At 52.8% G+C, this 13,296-nt stretch overlaps 1 protein-coding gene and 1 long non-coding RNA gene across 2 annotated transcripts in view; one reads left to right on the top strand and one right to left on the bottom strand.

The window, feature by feature from the left end:
• DCHS1 (dachsous cadherin-related 1) overlaps nucleotides 1-13,296 on the bottom strand; it is a 34,188-nt gene that overhangs the window by 8,557 nt on the left and 12,335 nt on the right. Inside the window, exons 2-10 of the mRNA XM_017507202.2 lie at nucleotides 9,659-11,563; nucleotides 4,200-4,388; nucleotides 3,871-4,102; nucleotides 3,495-3,731; nucleotides 2,120-3,145; nucleotides 1,705-1,898; nucleotides 1,400-1,496; nucleotides 1,142-1,299; nucleotides 58-922 (exon numbers count right to left, since the gene is read on the bottom strand). Coding sequence (XP_017362691.1) covers nucleotides 58-922; nucleotides 1,142-1,299; nucleotides 1,400-1,496; nucleotides 1,705-1,898; nucleotides 2,120-3,145; nucleotides 3,495-3,731; nucleotides 3,871-4,102; nucleotides 4,200-4,388; nucleotides 9,659-11,443 — 4,783 coding nt within the window. The 5' untranslated portion in view covers nucleotides 11,444-11,563. The remainder of the gene's footprint in view (nucleotides 1-57; nucleotides 923-1,141; nucleotides 1,300-1,399; nucleotides 1,497-1,704; nucleotides 1,899-2,119; nucleotides 3,146-3,494; nucleotides 3,732-3,870; nucleotides 4,103-4,199; nucleotides 4,389-9,658; nucleotides 11,564-13,296) is intronic.
• On the top strand, nucleotides 662-5,989 carry LOC108288324. The gene is made up of 2 exons (XR_001818670.2): nucleotides 662-755; nucleotides 5,501-5,989. It is a non-coding gene; the product is annotated as an uncharacterized LOC108288324 (long non-coding RNA).

Below are 13,296 nucleotides of genomic sequence, written 5' to 3'. Positions count from 1 at the left end.
ACCTCAACACTTCGCATCAGCACCTTACGCGCCCTCACCCCAAGACCCAACTCTCACCACTGCTTGAGTGCAGCCGGAAGTGGCCGTCCCCGCCAGATGCCAGGCGATAGGACACGCGTGCCGCCTCGCCCAGGTCCGGGTCCCTGGCTACCACGTGCAGCGCCGCGGGCCCAGGCGGCTGATCCTCCGGGAGGCGCACCCGTGAAGGCGAGGCAAAGACTGGCGCGTTGTCGTTTTCATCCGTGACAAAGACGCGCGCAGAAACGCGTGCTGCACGACGGCGACTGGCGTTGGCGGGCCGGTCGGTGGCTTCCACCAGCAGCAGCAGCGCGGGTGTGGTTTCTCGGTCCAGGCCGCGCGGAGCGCTGAGCGCCCCGGTGCGCGCGTCCAGGCGAAGCGCGGGCACGGGCGGCTCCTGGCGCAGCAGGCGGTAGCGCACGTCGCTGTTGGGGCCGGGGCCATCGGCGTCCGACGCGCGGAAAGTGTACAGCGCTGCGCCGGGTTCCGGGTTCTCCGGCAACGCGAGAGCCAGCGGGTCGCGCGCGAAGGTGGGCGCATGCTCATTCTCGTCCTGCACGCGCACCTGAACTCGCAGCAGCCGGGCACCCGCGCCTCCCGGCCCCTCCGCGCGTACGGTGAGCGCGCGCCATGGGGGGCCCGCTTCAAAGTCCAGGGGCCGCGCCAGGTACAAGCGCCCTGAGGACGCATCCAGCGCGAAGGTGCCCTCGGGGTCGGCACCGCCCACCAATGTGTAGGTGAGTGCCCCCACACCCGCGGGCTCTGGCGGTGCCACCGAGCCTAACAGAGAGCCGGGCCGCAGCCCCTCAGCTGCTGTCACCGTCAGCACGACAGGCAAAGGTGCCGCTGGGTCCCGCTCTGCGATATCTGGGGGCGGCTCGGCCAAGCGAGCTGAGGGAAGCACCTGTTGTGGACCGGGGAGGGAGAACGGAATAGTGAGGGCTGGTGTAAAAGGAGATCTGGGCTAGCTTCCCAGGTGGTAGGGAAGAGTGGTCAAAGTAGCCTACTAGTGGGGCCCAAGGACTAGTATATGCGCCCCCGGTAGCTCTAGCTTCTTGGGGGGCAGGGTGCCTACAGCGGTAACCAAGGGAAGGTGAGCAGACTGTGGGAAGGGCAGCCATACCTGCACTAGCAGCTGGAGGCTGGCACTTCGAGGAGGGCTGCCTTGGTCGTGAGCACTCAATGTCAGCACATAGTGAGGCCGCTCTGCTCGGATCAGGGGAGCTGCAGTCAGCAGCTCCCCTGAGTGAGGGTGCAGAGAGAAAAGCTCTGAGCCAGGACCTGGGGACAGGCAAAGGAAGATGAGGGCTTGGGGCCCAGAGCTGGGCAGGCCATGAGGGCATGTCATCATCCACCAATTCCTTTCTCTCCACTCCCATACCAGTTAGCGTGTACAGGATGGTCCCATTCTCCCCCTCATCTGGATCCTTCGCCTGCAGAGTCGTCACCAGTGTTCCTGGAGGCACGCGGTCTGGTACCTGTAGGAACACAACTCACCTAGTTGTCTCTTTCCTGTTCTTTAGACAACTCAGGATAAAGCTTCTCTCACCTGTGGGCAAGCAGAACCTCTTTTCTGCTCTCACACCTGATCCAGGAGGCAGTTTCTTACCTATACCTATAGCTCTATGGGGAGATCCCCACTGCCTCTCACACTTCTACAGGACAAAGTCCTGCCACTTCACATACCTGTACAGGGAGGCCGCCACCAGCAGCTCCTGAAGACTGCAGGAAGGTGGGGCTGTTGTCGTTGAGGTCAAGCACTGCAACATGCACAGTGCCTGTGGTGCTGCGGGATGGGCTCCCTCCATCCTGCACCTGCACCAGGAGCTGATAGCTGCTCTGCTGCTCACGGTCCAGGGTTTGGAGTGTGGTCACTTCTCCTGGGAGTGCAAGAAGGAGATCATGTACAAGATGTTTAGGGATGTAAAGCCTGAGACCTGCACCTAAGAAGCTGGGATTTGGGGGTTGGGGGAGGGAATGCCAAGGCTAAGTGCTTGTTCTTAGAGGCGAGATGGGAGCTGGGGTCTGGGGATCCTGTCTGGATGTTCATCAGGCTGGGGATAAGGCTATGGGGTCTTGGGATTTGGGTCTCTGTGCTCACCAGTCTGGGGGTGGATGCGGAAGGCCTTGCTATCTTCAGATAGCTGTTGCAGGCTGTAGGTCAGACGTCCGTTGGGTCCCGAGTCTCGGTCAGTAGCAAAGACTCGGCCCACGCTAGTTCCTGGGGGCTGGTTCTCAGCCACAGCCAGGAAGGTGGGATCCTCAGACAAGCGGGGACTGTGTTCATTCTGGTTGAGGATGCTGACCCTCACGGTGGCTGTGCCTGTCTGCTGCCCCAACTCAGCTTTGGACCCAGACACTGCCATTACCTTCAGTGTGTACAACTCCTGGGCCTCACGGTCCAGTGCTGCCCGTACCCATAGCCACCCACTCTGTGGCTCCAGACCAAAGGGACTACTTGTTCCCTCTGCTGCAAGGTGATAGGTGATAGGGCCCCCATCTGGTGCTTGGGCCTGCACTTGCAGGACCTGAGTTCCAGGGATGGTGCCTGAGGGCAGGTCCACACGGTAGGTAGGGCTGTCGAATCGGGGAGCCAGCCCACGGGTTCCCACATCCTGTACCACCACCCGTAGTCGAAAGTGGCTGGTGCGTGGTGGGGAACCCCCATCCCGGGCCTCCAGCTCTAACTCATGGGCTTGCCCTCCTGAGGGCCCCAGAGGCCTCATAAGCCGTACATGGCCTGTGGTGGGGTCCACGGTGAAGTCTCCACCACCCCCAGCAAGCAGGGTAAAGGTGACTCGACTGTTAACACCTGAGTCAGGGTCAAGAGCCCGCAGTGTATAGATGGGAGTCCCTGGGGCAGTGTTTGGTGGTAGCAATACCGTGTCTTCAGGTGCAGGAAAGGCAGGGGAGTTGTCGTTCACATCATCCAGCAGTACACGCACCCGAGCTACAGCGAAAGCTGGGGGCACTCCACTGCCTGCTCGCACCTCCAGCTCCAGCACTGGTCCCAGTAGCTCCCGGTCCAGGGGGCAAAGTGTTTGCAACAACCCTGAAACCGCATCTAGGGAGAAGAGTCCTCGGGGGTCCCCACCTGATAGGGCAAGGGTCACAGGTGCCAAACGACCTAGGGAGGAGGAAAAAGGGGGTCAACAAAGAGGGGGGGCAATCATTGAGTCAGGAGCCAGACTCTGATCTCAAGAAGGACTGGGCAGTGCCCACACCCATGGCTTTCAAAATATTAGGAGGAGGGGAAGGGGTTGGCAAAGAAGTTGGTTGGCACTGAGGTGACATTCATGTGCCTCATGAAGCAGTGTGCCTGCACCGTGCCTAAGGAGGTGTTGGGCATTGGTACCAGAGTGTTTTTTACTGGGGCTGTCTGCGCCGTGATACTCTAAGGTAACTTCAGATGGTGCTGGAGGGTTATACTGGGGTATTTGGGTCTGGCACCAAGTGGGTATAAAGCTAAATAATACCTGGTGGGTTGTGTGCCTGGACTATGCCCACACTGGTGCCTGGTGCCACATCCTCCGGCACAGAAAAAACATACTGTAGTTGCTCAAATATGGGTGGTGTGGGGGTTCCAGGCACAATGCTGATGTTCACTCGGGCACTGGGTTCTGCCTGCAGGCCACCTCCATCCTGAGCCCCGATCTCCAGCTGCACCACAGAATTGGCCCGTCTAGCCAAGGGCCAGGCTACTGTCAAAAGCCCTGGGAGGAAGGATAGAAGCAGAGATATATAAGGAAACATAATAGGGCTGGAAAGGTTAGAAGGAAGTGGGTAGGACATCATTTAGGCAGGTGGGGACGGGGGCCTGGGCGAAGGCTCCAGGAATGGGAGGATCCTCACCTGATTGCTCATCCAAGGCAAAAAGTGCAGGGCTATTCCCAGCCAGGATATGGTAGGAGAGTCGCCCATGGGACCCCTGGTCAGGGTCATGGGCACGCACCCTCAGCACAGCTGTGCCTGGTGGACTCTGGGCACTTAGACTCGTAGCATACTCCCGTGGATAAAACTGAGGAGGGTTGTCATTCTCGTCTGACAGAAACACCTTCACATATACCATGGACTTGAGGCCTCCCTAGTGGGACATGCAGCCATAGGTCAGGTGGGCCTTATCTGGCCCTGGTGAGTGCCCTACCGCAACATCCCAACCTGCCCATGGTCTGCCGACTCACCCCATCCACAGCTGTCACTGTGAAGTCAAAGCTCGAGGGCCCTTGGTCGCGGTCCAGGGTCCGGGTTGTGCACACATCACCGCTGTGGGCATCAATGCGGAATGGGGGAGATCCGGAGGCCCCAAGGCCAGCACCCAAGGAATAGGAGAGGAAGCCAAATGGGCCACTATCTGCGTCTGTGGCTGTCACCTAGGGAGAGGCTGGGGTGAGTGGTGTTCCCTCTTCTTGGCTAGAAAAGCCAGAGGTAGGTGGCGATTAGAATGAGCAGCTGGTGCCTAGAGTCTCTGGATGGCAGACACACAGAAAGGACGAGTATGACATGGGCCCAAACCTGATCCCAGCCCAGACCTCACCACTTAGGTTTCTGAGAGCCTCTAGCCATAACATTTTTTTTCAACTGGTCAATACATAACCTTGTTTGATGTGTGTTTCTCTTTAAAGACATCTTATATTTAATATACATTGTTGATTCATTAACATTGAACCCACAGCCAACACAACTGTAACTCATGCCTGAATAAAGCTTATCTAACATGTATTTTCTCCGTAAGACACATCACAGCCTTCTTGTACTTAGGAACATTAGACAGCACTTCGGCACTATACTTGGGGACCATTTAAACAGTGAAATCACCAGAAAAAAAGCAGTAAAAAAAAAAATACAAAAAAAAAATAAATAAAGGGGACACTTGTTTACAAGCATGAGAGCTAAAACAAGAAGGAAGAACATCGTCTTGTTCAGTGCCTGTAGGGAATGTGAATATTAGGTGACTCAAATTTTTCATCTATCTGCCCATGTTCAGGAATGCTAGCATTGATTTTGGAGTTACAAATAAATTTTAGAGAGTAAGAGAATTCACAAATAATGAGGACCAACTATACTTAAAAAGACAAAAGAGCTGTGACCTCAAATTCCAGGTGGGTCCAGGAAGTTCATACCCTCACCAAGTCTCATAATCACCCAAGCCAAGAACTCACTGACAATGGAATTGTTGAGACTGTTGTTATAGGTTTGATCATCACAGAGTCGATCTGATTAATACTGGGATCTGATCACTATAAGATCTGTTCTATAGATTTATGGGTGTGTGGCTCATGTATCTTTAGCCTAGTATAGTGCAAGGTACATAGGTGCTCTACATGTGTTTTTTCACTGAGTAAATTGTCCTACCTTGTCACAAAACCTTCTTTCGCACTAAGTTTTATACAATGGGTATACATTAGGCCCTCAATAGTGAGTTAGTTGGTGCTGACAACTGTAGCCTGTGACAAAGTACTCTTTGTGGACATGAGGACCTCAGGGTCATGATATGCTGCAAGAGGAAGCTGGAGAGTTCCCCTTTCTCAGCCAGAAAGTGTGCTCAGAGAGAAAGCTGGCCAAGGATTTCTGATTGTTGCCCAGACCCTTGACAGAAATGATCTGTGCCAGTGTTTACTCTCCTGAGAGACACCAAGACCCTGCCATGGCTGAACCCTGGAAACAGCTCCTGCTCCAACTCTCTACTGTGGCTGTGGGCCCGGATATCCCAGGAGACGGACTTCCCCTGCATCAATCATGGCAGGCAGCAGCACAGCTGTGACACCATCTCCAGAAGCTGTTAAAGACCTTTGCCCTCTGACTCGCTGCAGGAAGAAAGCAATAAACAGTGGTCAGGGGAAGTTGTCAGGAAGTGACCCCAAAAGGCACAGGGGCCACTAACTGGAAATAGGCAAGGCAGAAGTGAATTTCCTGGCCTGTACAACCCCTGCTCAGAGGTTTCACTGCAAATATAGTCTCCATTTTTAGCAGATTCTCAGCTTAATGTCTTAGTCCAACCTTGGTCAGCTCCCTCTCCCATTCTGCCCCAAAGCCTTAAGAAACTTCACCCCTCTCCTCTTGCCCCCATCCCAATCCTTGCTCTCAGATGCACTATTTCAAGGAGAAAAGAAAGACACTTATCTGTGAACTGTCTAAACTTCCTACCAGCCTCCAAACTGATTCCATATGCCCATCCCAAACTCCTTCCCAGGTGTACCTCCTGCTTTGACTTTTTAAAACACAATTTATTTGTTTATTTAATTTTATTTTTGAGACAGGCTCTCTGTTGCCCCATCTTGAGTGCAGTGGTATGATCCTAGCTCACTGCAACTTCAAATTCCTGGGCTCAAGCAATCCTCCTGCCTCAGCCTCCTGAACAACTAGGACTACAGGCATGCACCAAAACTAGCCTGGCTAGTTTTTAAATTGTTTTCATAGACAGTGTTTTACTATGTTGCCCAGGCTGGTCTCAAACTCCTGGCCTCAAACAGTCCTTCCACCTTGGCCTCCCAAACTGCTGAGATTACAGGCGTGAACCACTGTGCCTGGCCTTTATTTATTTTTTAAGATGGGCTCTCACTACGTTGTCCAGGCTGGTCTGGAACTCCTGGGCTCAAGTAATCCTCCTGCCTCAGCCTCCCGAGTAGCTTGGATTACAGGGATGTACCACCATGCCCATCTCTCCTGCTGTGACTTCTTGATGCTACTTTTCCTGCTTCTCCACCCACTGCTTCTCCCACCACCCACTACCAGTCTTCCTCCATATCCCCTTACCTGCCTGTTCTTACACACTGTTCCCTGAAATCTCTCCTTGGCTTCTTCTCACTCTATATACTCTCTCAGGGCCTTGTCTTTCACTTTAGTCACTGTCTATACTTTTACTCTAGACTACTCTGAGCTTTCCAAACATGTACATCCAGATGGCTGCTCAACACCTCCACTTGAATGTCCCGCAGGCACCCTAAATCCAACCTGCCCCAAAATAAACTCATGATCATTCCAAGCCTGCTCTAATGACTCTTCCATCCACACAGTTGCTCAAGCCAGAAATCAGTTCTTCCCTTTTTCTCACCTGGTATATCAATCAGCCAGGGATTAAGTAAATCCTCATTAACTCTATTTGTCTGTTCCTCTCCATCACCATTATCACCGTTCTGACTTAGGCCTGAGTTATTGCTCCCCTGCATTATTTTAATTACCTTCTTATAGAAGTCTGACCCTCTGATCTGTACTCTACGTGAGGGTTTCTCAACACTGGCACTACTGACATTTTGGACCAGATAATGCTTTATTGTGGGGGCTGTCAAGTGCATTACAGGATGGTTAGCAGCACTCTCAGCCTCTACCCACTAGATGCCAGTAGTATCCCACCAGTTGTGACAATCAGAAATTTATCTAGATATTGTTAAATATCCCTTCTGGAGGGCAAAGTCACCCCTGGTTATCAACCACTGCTCTACACTAACTATCATTTGCATAAACAAATCTGAGAATGTTGCCTCTCTACTCAAAATCTTCAATATTCCCTATAGAAAAAAGCTCAAACCCTCTGACTTGGCTGAGCCTCCCTGCAGTCTCATCCCCCACCTCCGATCTCCAGTCTTAACTCCAGAGATCCTGAGTCCCTGGTAGGCCCTTGAACAAGCTGGGCCCTCCTACACCTCTGTGCACCTAACCTCTGTGCACGTAACCTCTGCTTGGAAGTCTTTTCCCGTCTGATACTCTCATAAACTGCTCATTCTTTAAGTCTCAACTCATGGGTCCCTTCCTTCGGGAAAGCATTCATACTGCCTATCTGTACCTCATATATATCCCCAAATGGAAATGTTCTTATTGGAATGAAACTATTTCTTTGCACAGGAATCTCCCCTCTAAATCCTTCAGATGACAGGGGTGACTCATTCCTGACCATATGCTATGTCTCTAATATAGTGGCTGGCACATGGTAGACATTCAATACATTTATACTGAACAAATCAAATATTAAGACTTCTTGTAACAGTTATAAACTCCAAATGGTCATTTTCACCCCTGATTCCCTATGGTTGCTAATAGTAAAAACTCCAGGAAACCACCTGGAGAGTTGCCCTCTTGCTTCAGGCACTAGTGAGGAGAGAAGTCTGGAAGCCATAGCCCATTGGTCCTGGCCAAGAAGGAGAGTAAACACATGGAAGAGTGGGTGGTGGGAGCTGCAGAGCAGCAGGCGAGCAAATATGCAGAGTGTGGCCAGAGGACAAGAGGTCAGCCAGGCCCAGAACTAGCCTGGAAGTCTCTGCCAACAGGCAGCCCCTGAGGAGATGCTCAGGAGTCTGGTGGCGTTTGGAGACATAAGGACGCGAAGCATTGGCCTCCTAAGAGGACTCCCTGCCTCCTGTCCTCTCTCCTGTTGCCATACTCCACAGTGCAAGCAAAGCAATCTTTCCAAAAGATGTATCAGATTTGCTTAGAGTCCCTCACTTGCTCCCTATGATTTTTAAGATAAAGCTGAACTTGTGACCTGGCCCCTGTCTACTGTCTTGTCTCATCACCCCCGACTCTCTCTTCAGTGCAGCTAATGCCAGCCTGAACAATACAGTCTCCTGAACACGTTCTGGTGTTTGTTCAGCAGCTCTTTCCATAGGCCTGGAGTCTCTGTCTGTACACCTCATATTACCCATTTGGCAAAGTTTCATTAGTTCTTCAAGGCCTTGCCTCTGGGCTTCCATAGTACTTTATACGTCACCTACTGCAGCACTAGTTACTGGTATGTCTCCCTATCCAGTGGAGTGGGACCTCCCTGGGAATAGGACTAGCTCCTTTTTTTGTTCTCTGCGCCTAGCACAGTGCCAGGCTTAGAGTAGGTAAATAAAATCTTCAACATATGAATGAAGGAATGATCTATCACACCTGCTGATCCAATCACCCTTAAAGCCAGTTAGCTAACTTAAAAAAACCCAACCTGATCATTCCCTTCCCAGCTCAAAGAAGTTCAGTGACCTCCTTTGCTTTCCAAGTAGTCCTAACCCCTCGCTGTCTGGTGTTCAAGGACTTCTGCGACGTGGTCTCAAGACTGCCTTTCCAGTTTCATGTTCCCTCCATCTCTCCAGGCCTGACTTGCAGCCAGTCTGTGTCTCCTTCAGCCTGTCCAGGGTTCTTGCCTCTTCCCCTGAGAGGCCTTCCTGCTCTGGATATCAAGATAATTCTTGCTATCTCTCATCCTCATGTTCAAGCCCAAGTGGCCAATTAAGGCTCAGCTCTGAGGGTAGGGATGAGGATTTCTTTCAGCACAACCCAGCACTGGACTAGGAATGGAGGGCTCCATAAATTCTGGTGTCTTCTTTGGGGAACAGAGGCCACACAGCTGTGTAGAATCTCCATTTCTGCCCAGCAGAACAGCTTTGAGACTTTCACTTCCTGACACCACAAATCATTTCTTCTCTAGATCCAATCTTAATTTCCTCACCTACCAAGACCATCTGCCTCAGCTCTTGCACCCTGCTTTCTCATCTTCTCATTAACCTTTACCGTCTGCACAGATTTTGGAGCTCTCAAGATAGGACAGAACCATCTAGCTTAAATCAGCATCAACAGATGGCTTTGTAAGGCTTGGTTCCTGCTGTGAGGTCCCCTGTGGCCCTCAGATGCCCCCAGTCCTATCCTGCTATGTGCCAGGCCTACCCACCTGCAGGAAGCAAGTTCCAGGCTGGGTGCCCTCAGGCAGCGAGGCATTGTAGAAAGTCCTCTGGAACTGGGGCTCATTATCATTCACATCTTGCAGGGCCACGCTAACTGTGGCGGAGGAGGCTAGAGGAGGCAGGCCACCATCTGTGGCCACCACAATCAGCTGTGGCTGAGGTTCTAACTCATAGTCCAGTGAGACAGCCGTAGTGATAATGCCTGAGGTGGGGTCAATGGAGAACCAGTGGGTGTGGGCGCCAGGAGCTAGGCTATAGGTGACCTGACCATTGGTGCCTTGGTCAGGATCCCGAGCAGTCACCCGTACCACAAAGCTGCCAGGCAGGGCAACCTCAGGCAGGGGCTCAGGTCGGTAGAGCTGGCGGTCAAAGGCAGGTGCATTGTCGTTGACATCAGTGACGTGCAGCACAAAGGCAGCCTCGGCCCGCAGTGGAGGTGAGCCTGAGTCTGTGGCTGTAACCCTCAAGTTATAGGCATCCCTCTCCTCTCGATCCAGCCGCCGAGCCACACACACCAGATAGATGACGCTGTCTTGGGTGCTTAGGGCAAAGTGGCCCTCTCCACCTTCCAGAGACACATTGACGTGGGCAAAGTCACCATCATCTGGGTCTGACACAGAGATCCGAGCAACGAGCTGTCCAGGTGGGGCAGCCTCAGACACTTGGGGGGAGCCATCTGCACTGAGGAAGATGACAGTCATGGAGGGCTGATTGTCATTGGCATCTCGCACGTGCACAGTCACGAAGGCCGAGCCCAGCTCAGGGTGAGCCCCGCCATCTCGTGCCTGCACCACCAGTTCATGGACCCGCCGTTGCTCAAAGTCCAGTGGCCGCTCTAGCCGCAGCAGCCCTGTGTGTGCGTCGATGGAGAAGGGTCCGTCACCCTCGCTCTGCCTCCGGTTGATCTCATAAGTCACAGCCCCATTGGCACCAGCATCGGCATCAGAGGCAAACACCTGCAAGACAGGACTGCCGGGGGCCAGGCTCTCAGACACCACAGCGTGGTAGCGGCTCTGATTGAAAGCTGGGGCGTGGTCATTGATGTCCAGCAGTGTCACGTCCAGCAGGGCCTGGGCTCTCCGGGGGGGTGAACCACCATCATAGGCCTCCAGCTGTAGCATATAGTGTGAGCGGTTTTCTCGGTCCAGCTCCCCTGTAACTACCAGCTCAGGCACCGGAGCCCCATCTGGACCCGGGCGTGTCTCCAGCCGGAAGGTCTCTCCAGCCCCATCACCAGATAGCGCATAGCCCTGGGTTCCCAGACGCCCAGCATCTGCATCATGAGCCGGCTCCAGTGGGTAGCGGGTGCCAAAAGCTGTATGCTCAGGTACCTGCAGGACAGCCCGAGCCTGTGGGAAGGCTGGAGCGTGGTCGTTGATGTCAGCCACTCGCACTGTAACTTCTACAGTGGCACCATCAGGAGTGACTGCAGTGAAGCGGTAGCGGTCCCGCCGCTCACGGTCCAAGACTCGGGCTGTGCGGACGACTCCACTGTGTTCGTCAATGGCCAGGTCTGTGCCCACGCCGCTGCCCTCCTGGGCGGAGATAAAGTACATGGGAGGAGCTGCCATGCCTGCTGGCAGCCCCGCACTAATGTCCCCAATCAGTGTACCCGCTGGCTGCTCCTCATCAATCTGCAAGTCCAGGCTCCCAGCCTGACCCCAAGCACCTGGCACCCCAGCCCCCAGCAACAGCAGCAACGGTAGCAGGAGGCGGGGCCTGGGGCTCTTCATGCCAGGGCAGGAAGGCACAATGCCCGGCTCCTTCTGCATGACAAGGATAGTCCAGCTGTGCCTTGGGCTCCAGCTCCAGGCCAGGCTCTGGGCCCAGCTTGACCTCAGACTTTGGGTCAGGTCCCACTGGGGCCCTGGTTCCAGCTCAGCCTCCTTGACCTGGGAGAAAACGGAAGGAAACAGGTCATGACAGAGCAGTCCAGAGAACCTGGACTAGGCCACATCAACATTCAGACATGCTCATCCCCAGCAGGCCCTTGAGCTGCCTCACACTCATCTCGGGCCACCCGGATCTCTGCCTCAGGACTCTTTGGGGCCACTCCAGTCTTCCCCTTGGCAGATCCCATCCTATCCCACCCTCAGCAAATTTTTCTGCTTCCTACTTTTCAGATCTGAATGCCCACAAACTCCCTTCCTCCTGTTTCTAGGCTTAAAAATATGGACATTCTTTTCTCATTTTCTTCTCATCCAGAACTAATACTCACTTCTTCTAGCCTCCATAACCATGTAGTGGGTAACCTTTCCTGAACTCACAACCTTTCCTCTCTCCTGGAGCTTTCCATCAGTACTGCACATGCTCAAGTCTCTCTCTCCCTCCACCCCCAACCTGCTGGAAGGGAATGATATTCCCTTAACCCTACTTCCCTACTCCCCTTTCCATTTAATAAGAGATTGAACACCTACAATGTGGAGGCAGTGGGAATACCACAGTGAATAAAGGAAACAGTCTCTGGCTTCATAGAGCTTATAGTCCAGGAGTTGAACAAGTAATTACAAGTATGACGAGAATTGTAAAGAAGAAGTACTGAGAGCAAGGAGGATTATAAGAAAGCCAACCTAGGCAGGGAGTCAGGGAGTCCATGCTTTGGTTAGGAAGTGACATTCAAGTCGAGATCTAAATGACTAGTGCTAGCTAGGCAATGGTGACCAGAGAAGGGGGATATAGAAAGGAGAGAAGGACATTCTGGAAGAATGAACAGAATATGGAAGGGGTTAAAGCCCACAGTCGAGGAGGGGTTCAGAGTGTCTGAGGGTGGGGTGGGAGGCATGTGTGTGAGGCATAGTGCTAGAGGCAGAGGGTATGAAATGAGACAGGGACTTCTTGTAAGCTATGTTGAAGATTCTGACCTTATCCTAAAGGCAAATGGAAGCCACTAAAGCACTTCAAGGAGGAGTGCCAGAATATGACCTGCATTTTGTGAAGATGGCTAGCGCATCCTTTGGAAAGCAAAGATCACGCAGATGGGACAGTGAGGAGGCACTTGCGGGCATCCGGGAGATGACACTGCTCTGATGGTAACTTGGATGAGTGTAAGGAATAAACATGGCAAGAAGTGGCTAGGTCTGTAGGGGGTTCAGAAGATAGAGAGGCAGGGCTTGCTGACTGCTTGAAGGCAGAGGATGAAAGATTGGGAGAAATCAAGGATGATGGGCAAATTTCTGACCTTAACTACCAGCTAGATAAAGGTCCTTAACTGCTCAGTAAGAAAAAGAGAGGGGGTGAGGGACCAGAAAGACACGGTGCCTCTGAGTCTAAGGGGAGCCAGGATTTCAAATGATGTTTAAGATCAGGAAGAAAGAAGCCCAGAGGCCCTTAGTCTAGTGACTAAGTGAGAGGAGAATCTGTGAATAAATGAGAGCATTGACTGAAGATGGGATGTAGTCACCAGATGGAAGAGGGACATTCGGAAGCTACCACTCTCTCTGAAAGATTGTTTCATTTCCCCCATTTTCTCACTTCTCACACTCTCCTCCCTCTATGCAGTGAGGCTTCCTCTCTTGTCACATTGCTCCCACTAAGCTTCCAAGCATCTCCACGTTCTACATTGGCAACCACCTTTTTATCTTCCTTTTATTGGATCATTCTGGAACACTGAAACACTGATCACTGG

The sequence above is a fragment of the Cebus imitator genome, unplaced genomic scaffold, assembly GCF_001604975.1.
Source record: "Cebus imitator isolate Cc_AM_T3 unplaced genomic scaffold, Cebus_imitator-1.0 Scaffold370, whole genome shotgun sequence".
In the NCBI taxonomy this organism is placed as follows: Eukaryota; Metazoa; Chordata; class Mammalia; order Primates; family Cebidae; genus Cebus; species Cebus imitator.
Note: the sequence above shows the minus strand (reverse complement) of the source record. Positions and strands in the feature narration are given on the sequence as shown.